We start from the raw sequence: 24,713 nt of genomic DNA, 5'->3' as shown, positions 1-24,713 counted from the left end.
ATTTCTACGCAATTTGTGATTTATTCGCGCGCTAAATCATATACATATACATAGGCATGTCAGATGCGACTTACTTGTGGCAAGGACGAGGACGAGGGCGAGCGGTGTCAGCGACGAGAACACGAGACCGCGATCCACGTGGTTTGCCGAACGGTGGTGGCGATTCGGGCACAACCGATGGCTGGTGAACTGTCCTTTCCGTTGCTCCATTCCTGCCGGTGCCGTCGTCGTGCGAGTTTCTTTCGGGAAATTGAGTGAAAGACAGAGATGCCCCCTCAGGAGAGACACAGGAAGGATGTAAAATAGGCGGGATGAAAATACGATAAAGACGAGAAGGATCTCCTACCACTCCCGCTTTGTCATGATGAGGAAAGATTCACCTGTCTGGCTTCCGACTGCGTGGCGGTGTAAACATGAGTGAAACGCAAAGTCCGACAAGTGTGAATGTACAGGGTAGAAGAAGAGATGTGAGGAGAGGAAGAGGGGGCCCCGAGCGAAGACGATATATATATATATATGTATATATATATATACGAAATACACGCACGCAAACCCTGTCCCTCGGAGCGGCGCAACCCCTCTCGGCACCCGCCGCGTCTAACGCCTGGAGATACACTGAAACGGGATCCTTCGAGCTGCGCGCTAAGTTCCCGCGGCGGACCTTCTCGGTCTGTGACTCCGCACGGCCCTCGGACGCGCTCGGCATCATTCGGCGCCGACCGGCCAGTCTCGGCGCACGGATCGGGCCGGTGCATCCCTCAGCATCCCTTTGCGCCGCGCTCGCAAGCGCGCGAGGTAGAACGGCCGATTCGACGCGGCCTCGTGTATGTTACCGACGACGATACATACACGAAGACACGGATACAGGAGAAATTGCACGTAGCCTAATGCCCGTATCACACTGCAATTTCGCCGGGCTATTCGCAGGAAATGAAATATGAAGTTAAGGATTTATCGTGGCATCGGTCGAGACTGCAACAATAGCCGGCGTCTCTACTTGCGTTAAATTCCGTTGCGAGAGGTAAATCCGTTTTCGTGTCTTGTTTCTCATCGGAATAAACAACGACCGAGTTTGATCGAGTCGGAAGAGACAAAAAAAAAAAACAAATTACTTTTGGTTTTTGTAAATATTTTTCTTAACTCGATTCACCTCGACTTTCTGCGCAAATTGTTTTGAAAACAAGCTCGCGGTTAATGTGTTCAAACGAATGTTTCTCTTATATACGAGAATTTGATGCAATATTTTCTATTCGAAAAACTGCATTTTTTTTTAAGTAAAAAAAGAAATACAATTTGCGCTTCGAGCAACGAATAATACAAATGACCGTGTGCGTAATGTTTTAATATTCACCGAAAACATTGAAATGAAGACTTAATGAATCTAAATTTTTCAAATAATTATAATTGCACTACTAGTCTTTTATATCACGAAATATGTGTACAATATTTTAGTGTATATATGTGAAATATACGTACAACCGTAATTGTATTTTTCCGCGAAAAAAAGAATATCGCAATTGCAAAATGTAATTTCTATAAATTAAAATGTAGAAAATTAAAATTACTTTTTTCTGAAACAAGGCGAACGAATATCGAACGACTCTCTAACAAACAACGTCACGTATAAGCACACCTAAAGTAATAGCGCGAATAAAATGTGATCTTTCCGAAAATAATATCGAGATAGAAGCGCAGTGAAAAAGATGTACCGGTGATATACACTCGGTGAGAAGATTTTCGGACCCGTCTTACACGCAAAACTACCATCATCAGCTTATCACGGACCTTGCGCCGGCTCTCTTTCTACCGATCTTTTTTCTCTTTTTTATACTCTCTTTCTCCTCCCCTCTCCCTATTTCTCTCTTCTGTTCTGGGGGTTGTGTTCCACAGCGGCCTTCAGTGCGTACACGAAGCCCGTACAAGCCAGGGAGTGGCGAGAAACGGGGCAACCGACCGCCATCAACCACCGACCTCAAAGAGCGAGAGGCCCCCCCGCGCGTAACCTTACGCCACCACCATCCTACTTTCCGCCACCCCCTCGCCGCCAGGCACAAATTAAATAGCCGTGCAACGCACGTAGCCGTTTACCCTTACACCCGGTGTCGACCGCCCATCCCCGCTCTGTTTTTCACGCGCCGTTGGACCGAATTTCTTCTTTTGACGGCTCACTAACAGGTTACTAATTTAAATCGCGTATAAACCACCACCTTTGCGATTGATACTTTCTTTTTTTCCTACTCCCTTCTTTCTATCCCTCTTCTCTGTGTGTACTGTGCGCCACTGATCAACCGCGCTATCGACGCGAATCGAGCCGAGAGATAAAGAAGTCTCTCTCTTCTCTTCTCATTGCGAAGCGACGCGACTGTTTCTTTGTGAAAGCGCAAGAAATCTACATGACGCGCACTTAATTTGCGCTCCCCGGAGAACGTATTCGAACGCTTTGAAGCGAGGAGAGAGGAATTTGAACGGTTCTCTCTTTTTTCATCTTCAATTTTTTTTCTTTTTGCGAACTGGCAATCTGAAGTGGTTGTTGTGTAATTTTTCAAGATCGGATTTTTTCAAATTGAAGCAGTTTGTAATTGTTGTTTTTTATTGTAACAATGGAGAAGAGACGGAAGAAAATTTTCGAGATCGCAATCGAAAAATTACACAGCTGTCTTCTGTTGATTTTTGTGATTTACGAAATTTTATAATCGCGCGAGTTCAGAAAAAAGTTATTTTATTCGATTTCGACAATTTCACCAATAAAGCAGAAACGTGTAAGCGAAAACCACGATTTGAGGAATACTTGAGTTTGAAAAACTATCCTCTTTTTGTCTTATAGAATAATTTAATAATTTTATTACATCAGATATATTAAGCGGTCACATCAAGTGTTAATAAAATCGTCATTGTTAAGCCAAATGTCACGCGTGCGCGCTTTTATAACTCTCGCTCAAAGATAATTCAATTTTCTTATCGTGATCTATAATATGTGCACACACTTTTATTAAATTTTATGTAAAAAACTACTTTTCAAACATATTCATTCAAAAACATAAAATATAATTTAATCGCATATCTCAAAAAAAATATATAAAAAATATCTTACATAAAAAATATCTTTTTATTCCAGTCTTTAGTGTTTTTAAAAATAAAATAACTAAATTTTGACTTAATTTTGACCGATATTCTTTTTTTTGTTATAATCATTCACTTGCTTTCATAAGAACTTTTTATTTCGACCGCAGTGGTTTTTTTCTTGATATGAAATTCGAAGTGAAAGCGGGCTACCGCTGTGCAATTTTAAAATGTGATAGTCATAAAAAAAGAAAAAAGTTCCGGAGCAGACTTATTATCTCGCAGACTTACAAGTACTTACAAAGTCATTGCACGTGGAAAAGTTTTAGTTTTGCAGGTCGACATTAGCTTATAGTGAGACGATAAGAATTTTCATGAATTTTTTGAACAAACAACATACGCCATCTCGCAACTATCTCTTCTAATTGTCAGCAACGACTGATGCGCACATCGAGCGTCATCTGGGCGCTCGCATGGCAAACAATGTGGATTTTCGTGCGAGTTTCAGGAAACAAAGATACTACATTTATTGGCAGCAGTTAAATGTTACGTGTATGTTTTAGAAAATATTTGTCAATTTGATATTTGATGCTTTCGCGGTGTGTAGTATTAACATACAAAGATGTTTTTTCGGGTTTGAACCGCGTTAGTGTCATTTTTATACCGACGTTTCGTGAACATTACAGCTCACTTCATCAGGGTTTGAAGAGCAGCCTGATACTGTATCGGTATAAAAATGACACTAACGCGGTTCAAACCCGAAAAAACATCTTTGTATATTTGTCAATTACTCGTCAAGATCTCGGAAAATATTTTTTAATTATCATGATCGTTTTATTGTTCGATTATTATTTATTTTTGAATTACTGTCACGAGATGGCAAATGCTATCTACGATTGTTTCGTCACGTGATAAAAGAGAGACAAACATGCACACACGGAATTTTGAATGAATTACAATTCAAAGGTACTCACTTTTTTGATTACACTCCATCCGACTCCGTGGTAACGTCGCGCTCGGTTGTCCCGACTCCGTTCACCAAACGTCTTGGTTCTTCACGGTCACAAACAGCCGCAGCGAAAACACACGAAAATGTAGTTTCTCGCGCGCACTTCGCGGAAGCCGCGCGAACGACCGCGATACGATTTCGCTGTTAGCCGAGCGAGTGTGCGATACTAAATTGCGCGGGAACGTCTGGTGCTCTGCGACACTCGCGTATTTGCGCGCGAGATGACGACAATCGCGACGAAGAAATTCCGGATAATTCGAACGAGAAGTCGTCGCGTCGCGCGCGCGCGCCATTTTGTGTTCGCGTCTCGCCGGAGCGCGAACGGCCGCGAAACTATTTCACCGATAATCGCGCGAGCGAGACAACAATAATCGCGAAAAACACTGGAGCAAGTCGAACGTAATTTTGCTCCGTGTCGCGCGTCCGCCATAACTGCGTAGCTTGCGCGCGGCGCGCCGACTATCGAAGCGCGCGATTATCGAATTGCGATTATCGAGTTGCGATTATCGAATTGAGACGCGGCGCCATCTTGGCGCGCGGAACTCACTCAGTCGCTGCGGAAAATTGCTCATATAAGACTACTCGTATAAGTCGACGACGTTATTGTAAGGGCCATTGCACGTAAAAAAATGTTAACCATAACCGTAAGGTCATAAGCAATTCAACCAATTATAGATTAGTATTATTATCTTATATTAGTTAGAATGCTGGCCTGCGATTGGTCGAATTGCTTACGACTTTGAGAAAGAAAAAGTGTTCACCTTGCGTAAATCTTTTGTATGACTAGAATATTTAAAATATAGATAATATTTCGATATCAAAACAGTAATATACTCGATACATATATAAAGCTTGATTCCGTCAATATAGCTTGTTTCGTAAATATATTCTCTCATTATTCCGAAATTTGTCATTTAGCGTGTTTTGCGATACGCGGACAAACTGGTTCATATCAATAATCTGTTTTATCAATAATATCAAAATTATCTCCGTAATCTCATTTCGACGCTTTTTTTATCGGCAAGTAAACAAGATTTATGAATTTTACAAACTCAATGAAACCAAGTGCGACGTAACAATCATCAAATATGAAATTACATTTGCAAACATAAGTTTTGAAGAGCCAAGCGTAAATAAATATTGACGAGGGATGTTGTGTAATTTGTGCGTTAATTAATTTGCGATATATTATCGTAGCAAATTGTTCTTTATTTATTCATTAAAGTTTTATATATATATATATATATATTTATTTATTTATTTATATGTACGTGTGTGTATTAATCATATCGACACATCATTAGCTTCGATCTGAAAAGATCTCCTTGTTGAAACACTTTTGCCAAACATCAGAAGATGGTTTTTCAGGCACTATCCATCCAATCGGAATCGTTGTTGCATTGGTTTCAGAACTTATAAACTTGTCCCAGGCCGTGCTAAAATGTAAATGTGTGATTTTATATTTGATGATGTTACTATTGTTTAAAAAAACCATTATAATATTGTTCAGAATTGTTTATGACATTTTAACTCTGAACGTGCTTACCGAATCGTGATCAAACTGTTGGAATCTTTGTTAGATTGCTCAACGGGCAATATGTTCGTCCCGAACAACGTATTCTCCCATTCGCGTAACACAGTTTGCGTCTGCTTTTCAACTCTTTTTTCATTATCTCGCTTCAACATCTGTTTCAGCTCCTGTTCTTCCTTAGCAACCTCGCGATCCAAAGCTGTCCACTGTTCCGTTAATTTGGCTGTAACAAGTTTCATTAAATCAAGTAAGACAATTATTGGCAACAGATCTTTTGCAACAACTGACTGAAAAAAATATATATTTTTTGTTGATTTTGTTTTTAATTAAACTCGAACGTTATTATTATTACTTTTGTCAAAATATATTATTATTTTTCGCAAAAACTTCCCGTTATGTATAACAATAAGATTTTACCGATAGTCTTGTTGAAGACTTCTTCAGCTGCCGAGGACACATTCTCGCCTCTCGCTCGAGCGACATTCGCCTTGACCTTTCGTAAGTTCTGTAACTCCTGCAAAATCCCCAGATACTTCCGCGCGTCGTTTCTCTTACCACGAACGTCGGACAAAACCATGTCTGCGTCCTTGCGCAGTTTTTCCTCTTGTTTTTCCCGTTCGATCACCGCTTGTTCTTGTCGTATCCACGAATCAGCTTCCGCGTGCAATCTCGCTATTCTCTCTTCCCTCATCGACTTTTCCTTCTCCCACTTTTCCCTTCCGAGCCGTTGCCTCGTGCGCTTCTTCTTACGTTTCTCTAAATCGCGTTTAATCGCATCCAATTGGTTTCCCTCTTTTAGAGATTTCAATATCTCGCAGATTTCGATCTTCGCGGCGTTGCAGGCGCTGACCTTCTCCTGCCACTGCTCTTCCGGCAAATCTTCAACGTCGCCTTTGAGTTCCGTGCAAACAGTCTCGAGTTGTTTATTTAACTTAACCACGGATATCAGAGCGCTCCTGACATCCGCGATTTTGCACGAATCTTTCCGCTTCTTGCTCGTCTCGTTCGCAGAAATTTGTACTTCCGCATCCTGAAGAAAATGTTCAATGGCCTTCTCATCCTTTTCGCGGCCTCTTATTCTATCATTTAACGTCGCGTTATTAAAAGTACTGTTATCACATGTTACATGGCTTTGATAAACATTGTAATACATATTCCCACTGTAACTTGCATTGTACGCAAAGTGTTGTTGTTGTTGTTGTTGCATAATTGGATAAAACGCGTTATAATGCACATTTTCATAAGTTTGCCCAGCGCTCTGTTGATTGTTATACATGTTTGTTGTGTCTAGAGTATACATTTAATATTAATTTGTGAAACAATAAGAAAGGCAACTTAGACCTACGTGTGCCTAATGCGATGTAAGATTAGCCTATCATGTAGAAGATTAGTTAATGTAGAAAGACATACAAAAAAACGGAATACTATTTGAAAAGAAAATATAACTCAAAGTGGCAGTCATCAGAGCACTTTTTTAACACATCTGCAAAATGTTTCCTTCTTTGGGTAATTGTTCCTGTGCCTCTTGTAATACTTTCTCAGCCTCAATGTAATCCTCTACTTCTTTCAAATCCTGCTCTGTTTCCAAGATCTGTTTGAGTTCTCCGAATGCTTTGACGAGACGCCTCTGACAGTCTGGCACCATCATAAGAGTCTCTTGAAGCACCTCCTCTTGCTTCTTTATGTCGTAATCATCTTTGTCTGAAATAAGACACACATTTTAAAAATGTTTTAAATGATTAAAAACCGAATTTAGTTACATATGTTCTTGTGTGTTTTTGTGCTGATCTTCCACACACAGTCAACAATATACAACACAATAATAACAAACGAGTTGGTTTGGTTTGGTGCATATATGGCTCAAAGGACCGTTTCAAGATAGTCCATACGCCATTCTAAGTCTATAGGAATCGTAACACAAGTCCTAAACCGTGGTTTGGGTACAAGCCACGGAGTTGTATGTTCGTTAAAACACTGATAAACTGAAGAAGTCGGTGTAAAAACACCGTAAATTGTCCAAAAATATCTAAGCGTAACTACGCACATTCAACCGGTACGGCTGATGCAACACCACTTGTAAAAGGATGGAGGAAGTTGCAGTGTCATAAATCACATGTTACTCTTAACAAACGAGTTGTATTTATCTGCACAGACTATACGCGTGATGAGTCACGTCACGTGCTCACTGGAGTTTCGCGGAAACTGCGTTTCTTTTATTTTTCGCGAGTAAAAATTGGATCTTTCAATCACCTTGATCTTTCAATTTCTGTACCCACTCGCGCTGATTTGCCGCTTCTTTCTCGTACGCTACTTTCTCTTTCGCGAGACGCTTCACCACTCCTGTTTTAATCTTGAGTAGTCTTATACGCGGATCGGACATTATACCTGTATAACGCGTGTTGTATTCGCGGCGAATGTTTCACCTCCTAGGGTAAACGTAACGTTCGAGAAAACAAGAAGCCGTCGCGCGGTTGATGGAATCGCAACGTGTTCCTTCGTTCGTTTTTTTTTTCTCGCCTTATTTGGCCTTATCGGGTAGAAGATAAGACGATGACACCTGGGAAGATGACGCACACTGCGACGTTACGGAGAGGAGGTTAGAACGTCGGCTTCACGCGCGTTGTAACACGTTTGTCGTGCGAACACGTCTTGACGTTCGTCGAGATCTCGATCGGCTCTCCAACGTATGTTGGAATCGATACTGATCGACACTTCGATAGCGGCCACGGAGTTACGGCGGTCTTTTCTTCACGGGTGCTCGACGCGCGAACATCGAGGTGAGAGCGGCAGAACGTGTGAGATCGTCGCTTATCGGCGCAGTAAGTACGATTATGTGTCGCGGGCTTGATAAGACGACACTCGTATCTTAGTTCACCATCTTGGTAACAATCTAGCAGTTCCTTTCAGGTGAGCAAATACGACCGAGAACGGTGTACGATCGGTCTGTGAAACGATGGAGTGCAAGATATTTTCCGAACTACATTCGAAAACAAAATAATTCTGTTTTTTAAAAACGAGGTTTGTAGAATAAAAAAAACAAAAGTCCTAATATGAGGCTCCGTTTTCGGGAAATTTGAAGTATCTTATTTTTTCGTGATTTTTAAAGTAACAATATGGAGATGCTAATCATCCACATCAATTTGTATTTTATTTAATATCGTTTTTTAATACAAATACTTGAATGTAATAAGAGAAAAGAAGGAGAGAAAGAGAAAACGGGAAAGGAAGTGAGAGAGTAGCTCAGGTGGCGCTGGCGCGTCGGGTCTCCCTTCGCGCATGTGCAGTTGAGTTTTGCGCACGCCAAGATCAAAGGTGCCGACGGCGAGTTGCGCCGCTACTGTAATTTACTGCGACCGTACGCTGCAACTGGACGTGTTGTGTGCGCGGTGAACGAGAAAGAGAGACAGAGAAGAGGCGAGAGAGAGAGAGAGAGGAAGGAAAGTGAAGAGAGAACACCAGGGTGGTGCGCGTCTGTCGTCGAGTGACACATCCACGGAGAAGATGTGATGCGGCACCCACGATGGACGAGTTTCCGGCCGCCGAGAAGATCCTCCGTGACATCGAGAGCACGGTCAGGAGGAATCCCGCTATGTGAGTGTCCCTCTCTCTGCTGTTCCTTCTTTTTCTTTTCCCACGCTCGGGACGGGCGTGTTTTGCGTCGTCTGCTTTCCGTCGTTTTTTTTTTCTCGTCTCGTCTCGACGTGTGACAGAATCGCAAACCCGGCGACGAATACTCGCTCGGCTCGCGCTCACGGCGAATAATTCCCGTGGTGGTGCGCGTGCGAGAAAAAAAAAACGCGTTCGCGCGTCACACCTTTATTGTCGCGAGTAAACATGCAGGTATATCGCCTGCGCGTGTGTGAAAATTTGAACTCGCCGCAACGGTTTCGATCTTGGCGAGTCGATGCGAATTAATTAACGACACGCTAAAAAAACCGCTGGTATCTGCTCCTTTTGTACGATTTTCTGCACCTTTTTTCGTCTCTATCACCCGTGACTTTTCTCCGTAGCGCGCGCGACTAAAATACACATTTTTTTTTTTATCCCGAGCTCACAAAGAGAGCGTGCGGGAGATAAAAAACCGGAGAGAAAAAAGCGACGACGTATAAAAAAAAAGACCATCGGGTGTGTGTTAAAAGGTTATCGATTTAAAATCACCGCGGACGCGTTGCGGCGACGTAAACCTAACCTTAAACCTTGGCCGCCCCCGTTTCGCGGAAAGCCCGCACTGCAACACCCGCAAACCGGCAACAAAACACGCATCCACCACCCCTCGCGGCGTGGCGGGCCGCGGGGTTTAAACGCGCAGTTGCGAGGGCGGAGTCTTCTTCGCAGGGAGGATGAATGGAAAAAAAAAACAAAAAAAAAAAAAAAAAAAAAGAAAACCAAAGAAAAAACCAGAGCGCGCACCGCGATCGCGACGAATATGTACACGGCGTGTTACGTCGGCGAATCGACCTCGCGATTTTAACGATCGATGTCGCGCGAGCTTCTCTCGCCCACGCGACTTCGCCCGATAAACGGTGCGGTAACGGTCGTAAGGCTGATTGTGCGTCCGCAAAACACGCGCGCTCGCCAACCGCAATTGACCGTTCTCCGAGTAATTTACGAGATACTCCGTTAGGAAGGAGAAAAAAGCGGCTGATCTAACTTAACCCTTTTGACATTGTAAATTCGCAAATTCGATTGTAGTTAAATTTGTTGAATCGCAATTAATCTCGCACGGAATTCACGGGACGTTACGTAATATTTTTTGAAATCCTCGTACAGATTGGTTTCTTTTATATATATATATATGTATTTTTTTTTTTTTTTACAATCTAAGAAACAATTGAACAATTAGTCGGCTTCGTGTAGATGTTACGTAGACACTTATGGGGAATTACCGCTGGCATTCGAGGTGTGTTCGAGTTGCTCTGGGAGCAATTAAAGACAATCTCGAGAACAATCGAAGATTTAATTCGAAGTAAAAAGACTGTTATATAATAATAATATACAATAGTTAGTATATGTAACTGAAATTTATATACCTTTCGTCTTATTACGAAGATAAATTCGTAGCATTTTTTCATCAAGTGAAAAAAAAGGTTCGTTAAGATCGGTCGCGATTTCAATTCCGGATCGAAAACATTACCGACGTCGTTGAATCTAATAGTTTCGAGCTCTCGTGGTCGAAGGAAAAGAATTACAGCTGAAAAAATAAATACGCGAGAAAAAGTAAGTACGCGAGGAAAAATTGCACGTGACAGAAACAGGGTCGAGGCGCGTGACAGATAATCAGCTGCGTCCGGCGCATGTTAAGCATCGCCCCATCCGGATAACATCGAGTGTTAATAATAATCGCGCCTTGTTTACGATCGTTAATTCCATGTATGTAATGCGACTCGTTTAATTGCTTTGCTATTTTTAAGTCTGGTTTTGTGTCGGTGACCGCAAGTCGAACGTGGAAAATTTTACGCATCAACATTCACAGCGTCTTTCGAAACTAATGTCGATCGAACTTCCAATATGCACACGAGTCATAAAAAGTTGTTCTTAATTTACAAAGAATGTTAATCTAATTTCCTCTTGCGCTATACGTAATTTCACAATTTAAACACACACACATTATTATTCTATTCGCTACATTGATTTTAAAATAAAAAATAAAAATTTATCTTTAGCTTATTTTGTTATGGAAATATAAGAGAAACACAAAAGAAGGATCATTATGATTATTTCTTTTGTAAAAACAAAGTTACGCTCAATTATCTTACGTTTCTGTATAATTAACGACCAAGCATTATTTGAATTGTTGAATTAAGAGAGGTCAAGGCTGTCGAGAACGGCAAGATCTGTAAATATGCCGGCGCAAGTTAAACACGCTCTCAATTTGCACCAGCATCAGCATTGCGGCAAATGATGCTGTATCTTTGTTCTTAGTCGCATTGCTGGGTTTAGGTACATTAAAGCGGTTTATAACAGAAAGTGTATCAATGCATGTAATTCAGAACAATTTAAAGTAACGTAATGTATCGTCTTTTTACGTTTCTTCTCTTTGTTAAAAATGAATCTTATCGAGATAAAGAATTGAATTTGTGAAGATGTTTAAGAGACTTTCAATCAAATAGAAATTTCAAAAAGAAAAAAAAACAAGAAATGAATTCACAATCGCAACTCTTCTCTGCCCTGTTCAGAAAGAGCTTCGTGATCCTGCCGATGGAGGACAACGAGAATCGCTCGCCGGTGTTCCATCAGGGCGACAGTCTGGGTTTGGCGTCGTGGTGCGTGCAACCGCTCTACATGTACGCGTATCGACGACTGATGGAATACCGTAGGACGCGTCATCAGCGACGGGAAGAGCCCAGCACGGTGGCGAGATGGTTGCTGGGCGCGCTGCTGATCAATCCGAACGTCGCGACCTTCTGGAACATGCGGCGTGAGCTGGTGCGCGCCGGTCGTTTGGACGCGCGCGACGAGCTGATCGTCACCCGGCCGGTGCTATACAACACACCCAAGAGCTTTGAGGCGTTCGCCTATCGCAGCTGGCTGATACCGCTCGTGCTTGACGTCGGGCAGCATCCGCCAGCGGTCGATGACGAACCCGGCGCGTCGCCCGTCGCGAACGCCGAGGTCGAGGTCGCTGAAACCTGCGCCGATCGCTACGCGAACAACTACCACGCGTGGAGCTACCGCCGTCACCTGGTAACTCTCTGCGAGTCGCGCGGTCTGCGTCATCCCAGCCTCGAGAGCGAATGGAGGAGCAGCCTCGCCTGGTGCCGACGCCATGTGTCCGATCACAGCGCGCATTCTTATCGACAGTTCCTGCTGCGGAAGTACATGCTGGCAACGGCGACGTCCGCGGAAACAACGGACGACGACTCCATCAGGCACGATCTTTTTGTCTACATGAACCTGCGCCAACCGGACGACGAGGTCGAGCGGAAGCTGCGGGAGCGTATTCACGACGTCGCGAGTAGGAACTGCGATCGTTACACAACCGACGAGGCTCGCAAGATCAGGCGTTACCTCAGGGTGCTGTCGTACTGGGCGGAGGACTGCTGGCACAACGATGAGTGCATCACAATGTACGATAATCACGAGACGCTGTGGTGCCACCGTAGGTTCCTCGCGCACTCCCTGATCGCGTTCGTCTCCATGTACGCGAGACACGCCTGTTATCGCGAGGACGAGTTCTCGGACGCTCGGTGTTGCTCGGACTCCTCGTCGGAGTCGCTCGCGCTTCTTCGCGACAAACGCCTGACCATCGACGACGATCTGCTGACGGCGGCTCACGTGATACTGTTGAGATCCTTCTGCGCTGTCAACGCCAAGATCACTCAAGCGGCGATCGAACGCGGTCCGCAGGAGAGACTGTTCATCGAAAGATTTCGCAAATATCTCGAGAGAATAGGTCTGCGATGATCAGCGCGCGTATTACAAAGTCTTGTTGCGCTCAGATGGGATATTCTTGATATCCCAAAGAGATATCTTAGGAACGTGTAAACGGCATTTAATTTTGTGTAGTTTATAGTTTATATAATTTCACTTCATGTATATTTATGTGACAAAAAGTTGTTCGAAATACTTCTCACACAGAGATTCTTCGTTTAGGTGCAAATGTAATCGATCTTCGTCGCAATATTTTTAGCAAGTTTCACTTTAGTTCGAAGATAAGTAGATTAAAGATACGCAAATTCCCTTTTAGATCAAACACAAAAAAAATGGTATTATTCGTCAAAACTTCAGAGAGTATTTCGCTCAGATCGTTCTCTTCGATTTTACGTGAGACAACAAACCAATTTTTTTGCAGACAGAAACGCGATAAGCGAACGGAATTCAATTTACGTGCGCGAAATTGAATTGTTATCGACATTTAATCTCCGCATTGTTCATTCGTCGCGAGTTCGACAACACACACCGTCAAGTATACCACAGTGATATGTAAAGAGAAATGTAATATTAATATAATGTACACGAAAAAATATTTAGTTAGATATGCGAGAGAGGTGAGAATTACGTCTTGCCGAGAGTTTGTGTGCGTGTGTGTGTGTGTGTGCGTGTTTGCTGAGGAGTGGAGTGCGCAAAAAAACAGTTTGTTGTGAACGGAATAATTCTGTATAGTTATGAAATATTGATCGAAAGAGAAATGAAGAAGATGCTAGTTTTTTAATAATGTGTCGTTTTTCTACCACACCCACACGCGACACCCCCGCCTCTTCACTTCCTTTCAACTTCCACAAACACTCCAAAAAACACGATCATCTTCATTTCTCCTTTCCGCTCCGTCGTTTTCCCTGAAAAACCGGTCTTCGCTAAAAAAAAAACAGAAAAAATCCAATTTTTTATTTGCATCGAAGACACACGAGTCTGACGTAATAACATCCGGTTTCTTTGGCACGACGCGCACCAGTTAAAATAAACCTTCGACTTTTATCGTACGTTACGTTCGTCAGTTGCACGCTGACATGCTCGCCGTGTACCCGCGCAATTTGCGCTCGCGTGGGTCGTTCGCGATTGTTACTCGTGCGGTGACACAGTTCAGCTCTTACGGGTCGTACGCGCGGAAACGGACTCTGGCTCGGGAAATATGTAAGTTATGTTTCTTTTTATATAAGCGCGGTGCGTGACGCTCTTCTTTGAAAAACTCGTCAATTTGCTCGACGCTGGTCGTAGAACGTGTTCAAGGAGACGCAGCGATCGGTGAATCACTTCGGCGAAGCACAAAACCGAGAAATTTTGATTTTTATTCGAGACAGTTTTGCAATCAGAAGCAAAGAGTATTCGATCCCACCGTAAGTTTACGTTATCAATTTGAATTATTTCATTATTTCATATTCTTTATTTATTGAATTAATTATTGTGTGTTTCCACGTAATTATTATCTGAAATTAAATTGTAAAAACATCGCAGTTTGGCCGGTCCCTCATCGGCAAAAAATCAATTCGTGTACTCAATATGTATTCTACACGCGCGAAGCGAGTAGTAAAAAAATAGCTTATCTCTTACGGAAGTGTAGACGTTCGTTCTTTGGCCACGACACACATGTGTCACGGCAAAAATAATTAATAGACACGATGTTTATAATTCCGCTCGGTCGGTCGGTCGCGCGAACGTTTGTTACGTGATCAATCGCACAGTTTCTAATCATCGCCGCGCCTCCGCGTTCGATTTCACTTCAGAACGATCTCGTTGCGCGAGATCGAATTTTCGCGCGTCCGAGTGCTCGTCGTCGAAAAGAGAAGCCGATGACTTTACGGCATCCGCGAAATCTCGTGATTTCCTCGAAAATGACGCAAGTCGTCGCGTAAACTCGCGAATCGTAAATAAACGACGGTGAGACATCACGAAAGTGATGCCTCTGCAGCAGTGTGACGTTGAATCGTGAGAGAATCGCACGCGAGTGACGGAACGGCGATTCCGTTTTGGAAAGATTGATCGCGAGCTAAAAATCGTAATTAACGAGAAAACAAAAAATTAACTCGCCTCCGAATGTCGAGAATAAACTGAAGAGGCGTACTTGGATTTCGTTTAAAAAACAAAAGTGTCAAGCCCGTTAAAGACATCAGTAATGAGAATATAACTTCATAGAAATTCTTTTATAATTGATTTTTGTTTGTGTAACACGCCCGCACTCATATTAGTCACTAATGGTAACAATCTCGCGAGAATTTGTCCTTTGATCTTTTCGCTGTCTGCGTGGCCGACATCATTTCTATTCTCGATCGGTCGTTTGCCAACAATATCGAAATAATCGTTACTTTCCGAGTGATTCAGAGTCCGTTCTGCCGCGTGCGAGCGGAGCACGAAAATAAACTGCGAATCTCAAATTTTCACACGCGACATAAGTCAATCAAACGGGAAATTTGCGAAAAAAGAAAATAACGTGTTCGACACTCAGAAATAAAATTAATTCCACGATCAACTCGACGACGAAACGTTTGAAATTTCTGACGAAGAGGAGAATCGACTGCCGAGACACACCGGAATTCCGATACGGTTCGCTCGTATAATAAAAAAACTAGGTGTGTGTAGCAAAACGCCACCTCGAACTTGTACGGATATTGACGACGGATCAGCGAGGACACGCCGAAAGCGACCCCCGCACGTGACTCTTTTCTGTCCCACCTGCGATTGGCCGATTTGCGTGCGATAGGCGACGAGCCGGTCGATAGAACATCCTCGGGAGTTCCTCGGATACACGGAACGCGCCTCTGTGTTGACAGCCATTGTCTCAGTTAACGCGAACTTTCATTGCATACACGTGCATGACCTTCGCGCGACTTTCGCCCAGGTGTGTGCAACGATATGGCGGAACCGGCGGTGAGCAACAACGACAAAACGATGGAACCGGCGGAAATCGAAACCGGCCTGCGACGAAGATCGAGTCTGAAATTGTCGCCGATCGCTCTCGACAAAGGTAAAAACTCGAGATTTTGTAACAATTGTTTTTTAACGAAAAATTTCGAAAGATATCCGCGTTCTGCGAGATTCTTACAAAGTAGTAAAAACAATACGATCTTATCAAATTTTCAATTTTGCGCAATTGTTTTATGGACAACGTTATATAACCTTCACTATATAATCAGGCAGATTGTGCAATTCTCGTTTTTTTTTTTTCAATTGAGTTTCGAAACGTTGGCTATAAATAACAGATTTGTCGTTGGAACCTGGCATTTAGCGCAATTTATAGAATGTCTCTAAAATTAGCGTCGTAAATATTGAAGAAAACAAGATGTTATCCGTGCAACTAGATTCGACGTCGCGTGTCCGTTCACGATCGATATAATAATTTTCTCAATTTCTTCGGCATCGAAGGGCCGCGTTCCAATACTTCTTCACATCGTGAACACGGTTCCGCAAAATAGGATTTACGATGTGACGACAATTTATTACGTTCCGATTTTTCATTTCTTTCGTGAAAAAACTTCCTAGCGAGAGAGAAGAAACAACGTTCTCCCAAACGTATCCTTGTAGTCGAAGCGCGAATTCCGGGACTAAGTAATTAGCACTTAATTCGCCGGGTTCTTTTCATGACACATCTTTTTCTTTTACGAAGAGAACTCGTCGGAATGAAACATGTGCGATTACGCACGTTGACACACAACCGCGAAGAGACACACATGTGATGTCTCGTGTGACACGTTTACGTTTTTCTTGCGTGCCGAACGCAACGTTATCGCGCGAGCGGATCACGAGCGCTTATTAATAGCGCGTTGTGTAAGCACGTGACTGCACGGAGGTGTGTACATTTGTAATTTATATGTTAACATCACGAAGAGATTTCGCTCTGCGGTTTCGGAGCGAAGAACCGACCCTCAGCTTGTTGCGATTTCGCTCGAATAAAAAGACAGATCGGCTAGAAGTTTTTTTTTTTGCGCGAATGAGCGATAATTAGACCGACGAGGGGATTCTCACGGGTATTTGAAAAGTTTAATTAATTTTTTTTTTTTTTTTTTTTTTTTTTGAATAACTAAAATATACGAGGCGTGTTCGAGTTTCGCAACTGTCAAAATTGTCACGCTCGATAAGTAGTTTTGCTCGCGTTTCCTTTCAATTGTCGGCACGATATACGCGGAACAAAATCGCGAGTACGCGCTCACGAATCGGGTTCGAGTTTTCGTCTGAATCGCTCAAGGTTCGAGCGAAAAGTTTCGCGACCCGCTTTTTTGTCGTCCAACGTCGAAGTTGCTCGACGGGATTTACCGTTGATCGACAACGGAAGGCAATCTCGCGTAATCCCGACGTCGAGGATATTTTCCTTCAAAATCCGTGACGTATCTCCGGGATAAACGGATCCCAGACTTTTTCAGACTTCTTGTCGAACGCGCTGTTCTATATTGTTTACGAGCGCAAAACTTCACCTCGTTGCACGACAGTGTGTCGATTGTTTATCTTTGGACATTGCCCGGTTTTCGCGCCGGAATATACATTGCGAATATTTCCGAAATTAAACGCGATTACGACGTAGCCGAGCGTCTGGCCGCTGTCTGATCGTCGACGTCACTTCGAATTGTGAAATTGTGGCGATGTTGGCGATGTTGTGCACGCGCGAAGATACGCACAAAATCGTCTTTGAAATCTTGTAATTTAATTCTCGAAAGAGAAAAAAAAGCGTCGGATTGGAACAAAACTTCTCTTCACTACTCGTATTTTGAAAAATTAAAATTCAAGTTAATAATTTTATTTCATTAAAATTATTACATGAATTAACCATTTGTCTTGTTTTTGCGATAATAATTCGTGTTTATATTTTTGTCGGCACAATCGATTTTACGTTTCGAAGGAATTAATTGCGATACGTTTGCGTCGCGTCACGCGGTTAGGGAAATTCGAGAAGGCGGGGAAAAGGAGGGGAAGGAGAAGAGAGAGTGGAAATTCAACGCGCGTAGTTCTCAGGTCGATGCGAATCGGCGATCGCGTCCCACGATCGAAGCGCGGATTATCAATGGTGTTTCTCTCGGTTCAGATATTGTTATTGTTATCCAGCGACCTTCGATCCGTGCGAACGTTTCGACTCTTATCTGCGCCCGATATTACAAACAGGAAACTGTTGCGTGTTCTTCTTGTCGAGAGAAGAAAAATACACGCACGCGTATCTCTCTTCCTCGTTGATCTTTTTTCTTTCGTTTGAGAACGAAACAAGCTCTCCGCCAATCCGTTCAATTACGAGACGTCATTTGAAATATGGAGCGCAAACGAAACGGACGTAAGGAAACGTTATTTATCGTGGAGATAAAAAGAAAATGAATAAAAAGAAACTGGACGGGAAAAGAAATTAGTCAGCATAAAATACTGCGTGCATGAGAGACAAAAACAAGCGACGAGTGGTGTTATCGATTCGAGCAAAGTGCTTTTGGGAGCGGACCAAGCGAGCTACAAGGAAACAACATTTTTCCGAGGAAAAACTATTCTCTATTTTATGTGATATTTCACGAATACATGCGTGTCGGAAAAAGCTTCTTTGGAACTTTGTTCGTCTCGTCATAGTTCGCCTGAGGTACAAACAGCACAAAACAAGTTTTTATTACATTTCAGCTTCGAACGTAATTTACGGGAAATCCGCAGCGTTGTAATTCTCTCTCTCTCTCTCTCTCTCTCTCTCTCTGTATCATTTTATTTTCAATGCGAAACTAATGCGAAATATCTGAAAAATTGTTTTACACGCACGTAATTGTGTAGATAAGGGAAAAAATGATAAAATAATTTTTGCAACAAGATCGGCAAAATGTGCGTTGCACGTGGAAATATCGTCACTTTTCTCTTGTTTTTCAAACTTTGAGTTCCGCGGGTTGCACTGTTGTCGACAGTTATTTATACTGTTTTATTGCGGAACGTCGAGTGGAAATATTTCAACGCATCAACACGTATGACGAAATCGCGAGTACTTATCGCTCCTCACAAAGCAGCAGCTGCGTCTAACAGCGTAATTAGGCGTAATTACACGAGCGAGTCGCTTTTCCGTCCCAATATTCGTTAGAGATAAATAGTTTGGTTACCGCGCGCGAACGGCCGTGTTCTCTTGTGCGCGGGCGAAACGCGATCGATCGGCGTTTCGCAACCGCGGATAGATTTACCGTAATGGATAGCGCATGTTAATGGCATAGAATTTACGCTAGCATTTCGAGATAAAGGATAAAACAGGTTGATAAGAGCGCTCGTAAATTTCGCGTTCGTTCAGAAACGTTCCGCAACCATCTCCCCGCATTTTTCATCCCCCCGATGTAGAGAGAAAATTACATCGGATGCAATTATCGAGTGCTTTAAGCAATCCACGTGTATTTCCGCTATCGACAGCGTGATAAAATAAAAATTCACGAGCTTGGTTCGCTGTCGTGTTAACATTTTTTTAAATTTTTTCTGAGAGAATAAAAACAACGCTCGCAAACCGGGGGGCGTTGGTTCTGTTTGATATTCTATTCTTTTTAATTTTAATTTTATTACTTTTTCGTTTTTAATTTTAATTTTTTTCTCACGTGCTCCAAAATTTCGCGGTCACGTGTGGCAAAGAAAAGTTTCGCGAAGTTCTCGCGCTGAGTAATATTCGCGATATATTGTGACATTTAGTAGTTTGTCTTCGCATTGTCATTTCCGCTCGAGATAGGTTTTTCCCCGAAGGATGTCGTGCTTCTTGTCGGCCCACACAGATTTTCCAGATTTCCGATTCCGGGGACGGCGGATTTCCGGGAAGTAACCCGCCTACAAGGCCGATCTTGTGCCGTGACTCGAATACAGATCGCGTTCGATCGTTGCGGCGTTGTCATAGTGCGTTGTCGCGTCGTCGAAGTTATCCGAAGATCGCGGGGAGAGACATTTTTCACCGCATAACACGCGGTGCGGCGATGCGCGGCGCTCTGCCAAAAACGTGTGCGTCGTCCTCTTCACGCCCTCGAATTTTCAGTCGCCGCGCGGAAGGCCACGAGGGTCGCATCGAGGACGTTCGTTGACCACGTGGAAAAGAAACAATCGTCGATTTGTCTCTCATTCGAATTTTTGCTCACGTAACCGACGAAGCTAGAAGTTGAATTCGATATTTATTCCGGTGAGTTTTCGTCTTTTTTTAGAATTTCATAAATGTCTCTTTTCTTTCGATATATCGTTTTTCTTGGTCTACGATAAATCTCGTACACGTGACCTTGCGTCAACTGAATGAAAATTGTCACTTCTTCTGTGCGATCGATATCTCTAATTTAAATATCAGGTTGGAGCAAACACATAACTGCGATATTTGTTAGTTTAAATTTTTATGAAACCGCAGTTATTTTTGCACCAAATATTTCTAATTTTGAATCTTTTTTTTTTTTTATACTAGATCAGCTTTTCGAGGACGCGAATCGATTCACGTCCGATCAATCGCGTTTTTCGTGGAACTGCTTTTTCGTGCAGGTTATCTCCAGAGGGATGATTGGTCGATTGGCAGCTGCGTAACGACCCTCGATGACATGGCGTTGCGGGTGTATCAGATCCGAGGTAAGCCACTCGAGTCGTTTTCAAGTCGAAGGCTCTCACGTAACGCTCCCACGTAATGCAGGTAGCGAGTCCGGAGACGCCGCTCTAATACACACGCTGACGTAACCGGAGGGGTCTCTTTAAACGAATTAAAGTCGACGGCTCCGTCGCCGGCGACGAGGTCGAATTGCGGGGGGGTTTGACGAGGTGTGTGTGTTGTGTGTGTTGGCGCACACACACACACACACACGTTTCGTTACGCCGTTGTTTCGCGTGGCTCCTTTAGTTCTCGTTCGACCACGCCGATAAATCACGGAGTTCGTTGCGTTAACTTTTTCCGATATGAAGAAGTTTATATACGCGGGAGAAAGTTGTCGCGAGAAACAGCTGGTAATTTTGTTTGTCGACACAGCGCGTTTCGGAAAAATTCCGAGACGTTCAAGAACAAGATGGAAAAAAAAAAACAAAGTTTTCCGATTTTTTTAACTATACGCACTTCGATTCTTTTAACTATTTGAATGTAAAAAGTAGGAACGTAATGTAACAAATTGAAGAATAAGAATTAATTAAACTTCACGAGAAAAATTGCACATAAAAACAATTCTCGTCGTGTTGGTTTAGCCATATCGAGACATTCTGTATTTTGCGAAAATTTGTCACGGTATCTTTCAGAATTTTCCATTTTTCTCATTCGTGTTTGTACAACTGCGACGAAATCGGATCGAGAATCCGTACAATAAAAGTGACACTGTTGCCGATTTTCTGTCTAATCGATGGGGAATTGTCCCGGCGGGATGTTTGACGTTTGCAGAAAGCGAGCTGGGCCCGCGTCGCAGCGGTTCCCTGAGGATTCTGCGATCCGTACGCGCAACGGTCGCGAGATCGTCATCTTCGCCGTCGCCGTCGTTGACGTCGTCATCGTCCGCGTCGTCGTCCGACAGATGCGCAGACTGCAGCGGGAGCAGCAACAGATCGTCCCGGTCCGCCAGGCACTACGCACCTGCCGCCGCCACCGCCGCCGCCAGCGACGCACCTGCGCCGGAGTATCTCGCCAGGAGTCTCCTGCAACTCGGATGTCCCGCCGTCTCGATGCCTACGTAAGTTCTGATATTTCTCACCTGATGTTCTTCATCTCCTCTTGATTCGCGACGCGAAAGAGAAAAATTTCACGAGGTATCACAATCAATCGTAATTTCAGCTCGTCAAACCGATACGGGAAAATAGACTCTGCGTCACAATCGGTCGCGCGACAATCGTAATGTGTAAAAGTGATCGCGAGATCACACGTGTGTGTGTGTGTGTTTGCGTGTGCGCGTCGGTGACGTCGAAATCTGAGCTCATCGGAATCACATCGGTTCGTGATTTCTTTCGAGAGACTCTCTCTCCGCCACGCGAATGTTCACTCGGTCAAGGCGACGGAGGAGAGTGCCTGGGCGGCTCGGAGGGGTTGGTCCCGGTTGCGCAACCCCCGGGTGTGACGTAACGGGCGGGAAGAGGCGCGGGGGAAAAAAAAATACCAGTATTTCCGATTTTTAACGTCGGCTCTCTCGCGTTTCCGCGCCCACGTATTCCGGGACAACCGGGTGGAGGAACAATGGGTATGCGCGTGCGATCGCATCTCTCTTTCTCTCCCGTTTTGTAATGTCCCGACGCCTCGTAACGAGGTCGGAAGTATCGAATAATTCATCGATAAAGCAACCGTTTACGCAAACTTGTTGTGGTGCGACATCGTCGACGACGACGACGTTATTTTAACACAATAGGACGGTTTCGCGTTTTTGTTTATTATAATGCGACATTTTTTTTTTTGCGGTAATTCATCGCATTCGTACGATATATGTGAAAATATGTATTTGTGACGTTGATTGTTGTGTGAACAACGGCTTGGAGATTTAACCCCCTTCGCGATTAAACGCTCGACGTGACCCCGACGTTCCGACGGACTTCCGGAATTGGCGAATGGGAACGAAGGGTCCCTTCTTTAACGAGGAAGTCGTTTCGCGTCGCCTCGTGGGCCAATTAATCGTTCCGCGCGTAACATGCACGCGTCTTTCTCTCTCTCTCTCTCTCACTCTCGCAAAAACAGCGGAAGATAACGAGAAAAGGGTAAAAAGCGCGATTGCGTACACACGGCGCAATTATACTTCCAATTATAATTATCTCATAATAGAATATCTTTCTCGAATTTTAACGAGGAACGCGTTAATTTTTCAACAAACTTCGTTAATTAACGCGATCAGCCCGGTCTCATGGAAATTTGTATATAAATCTTAACGACTTAATCCGCAAACGGTTTTTGTTTTACAACGGTATTAAAACAAAATGTAATTTATCAAGTCCGGACTTTATTAAGAAAAAAAATGAAGCACGCTAAAGAGAGAGCGCTCTCTGTTTCCGCGAGGGGAGATGATACCACGGTGGAATAAGGAACAGAAATATGACTGTGTACACAATGGGGAGGTGAAATTATACCGAGGGACGAAAAATATTGACTCTGCGAGAAGTACCGCGATGTGTAACAACGTTTTTCGCTCGAAATAGAAAAACGGAAAAATGGCGAAAGAAAACACACACGAGAAACGAAGGAAACACAGAGAAAAGGTGCGGGATACACTGGAACACACGAAGAATGGCTTTTTGCCAGAGGATTGATCGCGTAATTCGCTTGTCCGGAGGAGGAAGGCGAAGCCGAAAGGTGAAGGGTAAAGTTTCGAATCGCCGAAAACGCGATCGCGCCGTTAATTTCGGCGCGATAAAATCTGCATATATAAAACATTTCACTCGCAAGAGTCCGCGTGAATATTTATCAAAAATATTTATGAGAAACGAAAGGTGGGGCGAAAGGGGGTGCGAGAATTTGCAAAGTCCCACCCTCGAGACGGCGATCAGCTGACGACCATCGCGGTCACCGTGTCTACTCTCGAGATGACGCGAGAGGAGAAGAGAGGAGAGGAAAGAGCGCGTCGTGCATCGCAGGATTCACCTCGAAGCGGCGCTCTCGCGTGTACGACACAGCTCACGACGACGTTCTCGTTGCTAGTGTGCGCATCGTGGTTGCCTATATAGATATCACGATGATATTCGGTCAATAGGTGAGTCGTGCGGCGCAGACGCGGCGGTACCTCTTTTCTTCTCGCTCTCTCTCTCTCTCTCTCTCCTTCACTCTTCCTCTCTCTTTCTCTCTTTTTCTCTCGTGCGCGCGCGTATGCACTTGTGCATGTTGTCCGACCGCAACACGCGACACACACACACACACACAAGTTAAAACACTCGCGAAAGCGTTACCGAGAGAGAGAGTGTAGCGAGTGGAGCACGAGCGCGGACACACTTCGCGCGCCGCATTGCCGTATTCCTCCTCTTTCCGAGATCACATCCGGAGTGTTGCGATAGACGAGCCAGACGACGAGAATCCCGGCGGTGCGGTTGTTACGTCGTTGCTTCCCCACCGTTTCGTTTCGCGTTTCCATCTCGTCTCGAGAAGAAACAACGTGAGAAAGAGAGAGGACCCGTTCCGATCTCGGGAGGAAGATTCTCGCGCGGTCCTCTGTGACGGTCGAGAGGCGAATCGAAGAGAAGAAACTCGCGAAGGAGACGAGATAATCGACGACGAAACGTTTCGAGAGATCAAGAAAAAGAGAGAGAGAGAGAGAGAAAGATCGGGAGCGGGAAGGGAGGAAGAGCGGAGTGCCGAATTATCTCGCGGGTTGAGATCGCGTTCTCTTGAATCGCGTTCTCTGACGCGCGACACGTTCGTCGACGACGAGAGACGCGAAGCGGAAGAAGGAGGATGTGAGAAAATTGGAAATAATTGAAGCCGCCGCTTCGCGTGGGGCAAGACCCAGTTTTATAGCTCAGGAGGAGGCGAGAGAACCGAAGGCGCTTTGCATGTGTTCGCCGCGACTGTGAGCCGCAACAACGCAGGACGGTGGCGCCTCTCTACTGGACTGCCAGCTACGATAACACTCACCGCAGGTGCGACCGAAGGCCGCGTGTACACCGGCCGTGCCCGAAACAGAGACTTCACGTTCGCCTGATCGATCACCGTAGAGCGATGCGCAATTATAAATTCGCCGCGATCGATTGTCCAAATTTGTAGCTTCCGATTCGTCATCTTTAGATTCAAGTCCGTTGAATATTTGATAACATTACGATGTTTTACATTGACGCGAGAGTCGTGTGCATTTG

General features: G+C 44.0%; 4 protein-coding genes across 7 annotated transcripts in view; 1 reads left to right on the top strand and 3 right to left on the bottom strand.

Annotated features, from left to right (window-relative positions):
* LOC109857036 (Down syndrome cell adhesion molecule-like protein Dscam2) overlaps nt 1-578 on the bottom strand; it is an 87,733-nt gene extending 87,155 nt beyond the window's left edge. For both annotated transcript variants that reach the window (XM_020432913.1, XM_020432914.1), the window contains exon 1: nt 75-578. In XM_020432913.1, the coding sequence (XP_020288502.1) occupies nt 75-210 (136 nt within the window). In that variant the 5' untranslated portion in view covers nt 211-578. The remainder of the gene's footprint in view (nt 1-74) is intronic.
* A 4,715-nt stretch (nt 579-5,293) lies between these two features.
* On the bottom strand, nt 5,294-6,914 carry LOC109857042 (programmed cell death protein 7-like). The gene is made up of 3 exons (XM_020432932.1): nt 6,018-6,914; nt 5,616-5,823; nt 5,294-5,505 (listed from the first exon to the last, which is right to left on the bottom strand). The coding sequence occupies exons 1-3, from the start codon at nt 6,898-6,900 to the stop codon at nt 5,370-5,372; spliced, it is 1,227 nt and encodes a 408-aa protein (XP_020288521.1). The 5' UTR covers nt 6,901-6,914; the 3' UTR covers nt 5,294-5,369.
* A 137-nt stretch (nt 6,915-7,051) lies between these two features.
* Nucleotides 7,052-8,208, bottom strand: LOC109857043 (tubulin-specific chaperone A). The gene is made up of 2 exons (XM_020432933.1): nt 7,851-8,208; nt 7,052-7,301 (listed from the first exon to the last, which is right to left on the bottom strand). The coding sequence occupies exons 1-2, from the start codon at nt 7,978-7,980 to the stop codon at nt 7,075-7,077; spliced, it is 357 nt and encodes a 118-aa protein (XP_020288522.1). The 5' UTR covers nt 7,981-8,208; the 3' UTR covers nt 7,052-7,074.
* A 122-nt stretch (nt 8,209-8,330) lies between these two features.
* Nucleotides 8,331-13,749, top strand: LOC109857041 (protein prenyltransferase alpha subunit repeat-containing protein 1). 3 transcript variants are annotated; one of them, XM_020432929.1, is made up of 4 exons: nt 8,331-8,419; nt 8,498-8,618; nt 8,792-9,191; nt 11,777-13,749. In XM_020432929.1, the coding sequence occupies exons 3-4, from the start codon at nt 9,121-9,123 to the stop codon at nt 13,002-13,004; spliced, it is 1,299 nt and encodes a 432-aa protein (XP_020288518.1). In that variant the 5' UTR covers nt 8,331-8,419; nt 8,498-8,618; nt 8,792-9,120; the 3' UTR covers nt 13,005-13,749. The 3 variants fall into 3 exon arrangements, with proteins under 3 accessions (XP_020288518.1, XP_020288517.1, XP_020288519.1); XM_020432928.1 differs by having other exon boundaries at nt 8,498-9,191; XM_020432930.1 differs by having other exon boundaries at nt 8,337-8,419; nt 8,508-9,191.
* Nucleotides 13,750-24,713: the final 10,964 nt, after the last annotated feature.

The sequence above is a fragment of the Pseudomyrmex gracilis genome, unplaced genomic scaffold, assembly GCF_002006095.1.
Source record: "Pseudomyrmex gracilis isolate BER0280 unplaced genomic scaffold, ASM200609v1 scaffold_141, whole genome shotgun sequence".
NCBI lineage: Eukaryota > Metazoa > Arthropoda > Insecta > Hymenoptera > Formicidae > Pseudomyrmex > Pseudomyrmex gracilis.
The sequence above is the reverse complement of the archived record's forward strand: the minus strand, read 5'-3'. Positions and strand labels throughout refer to the sequence as shown.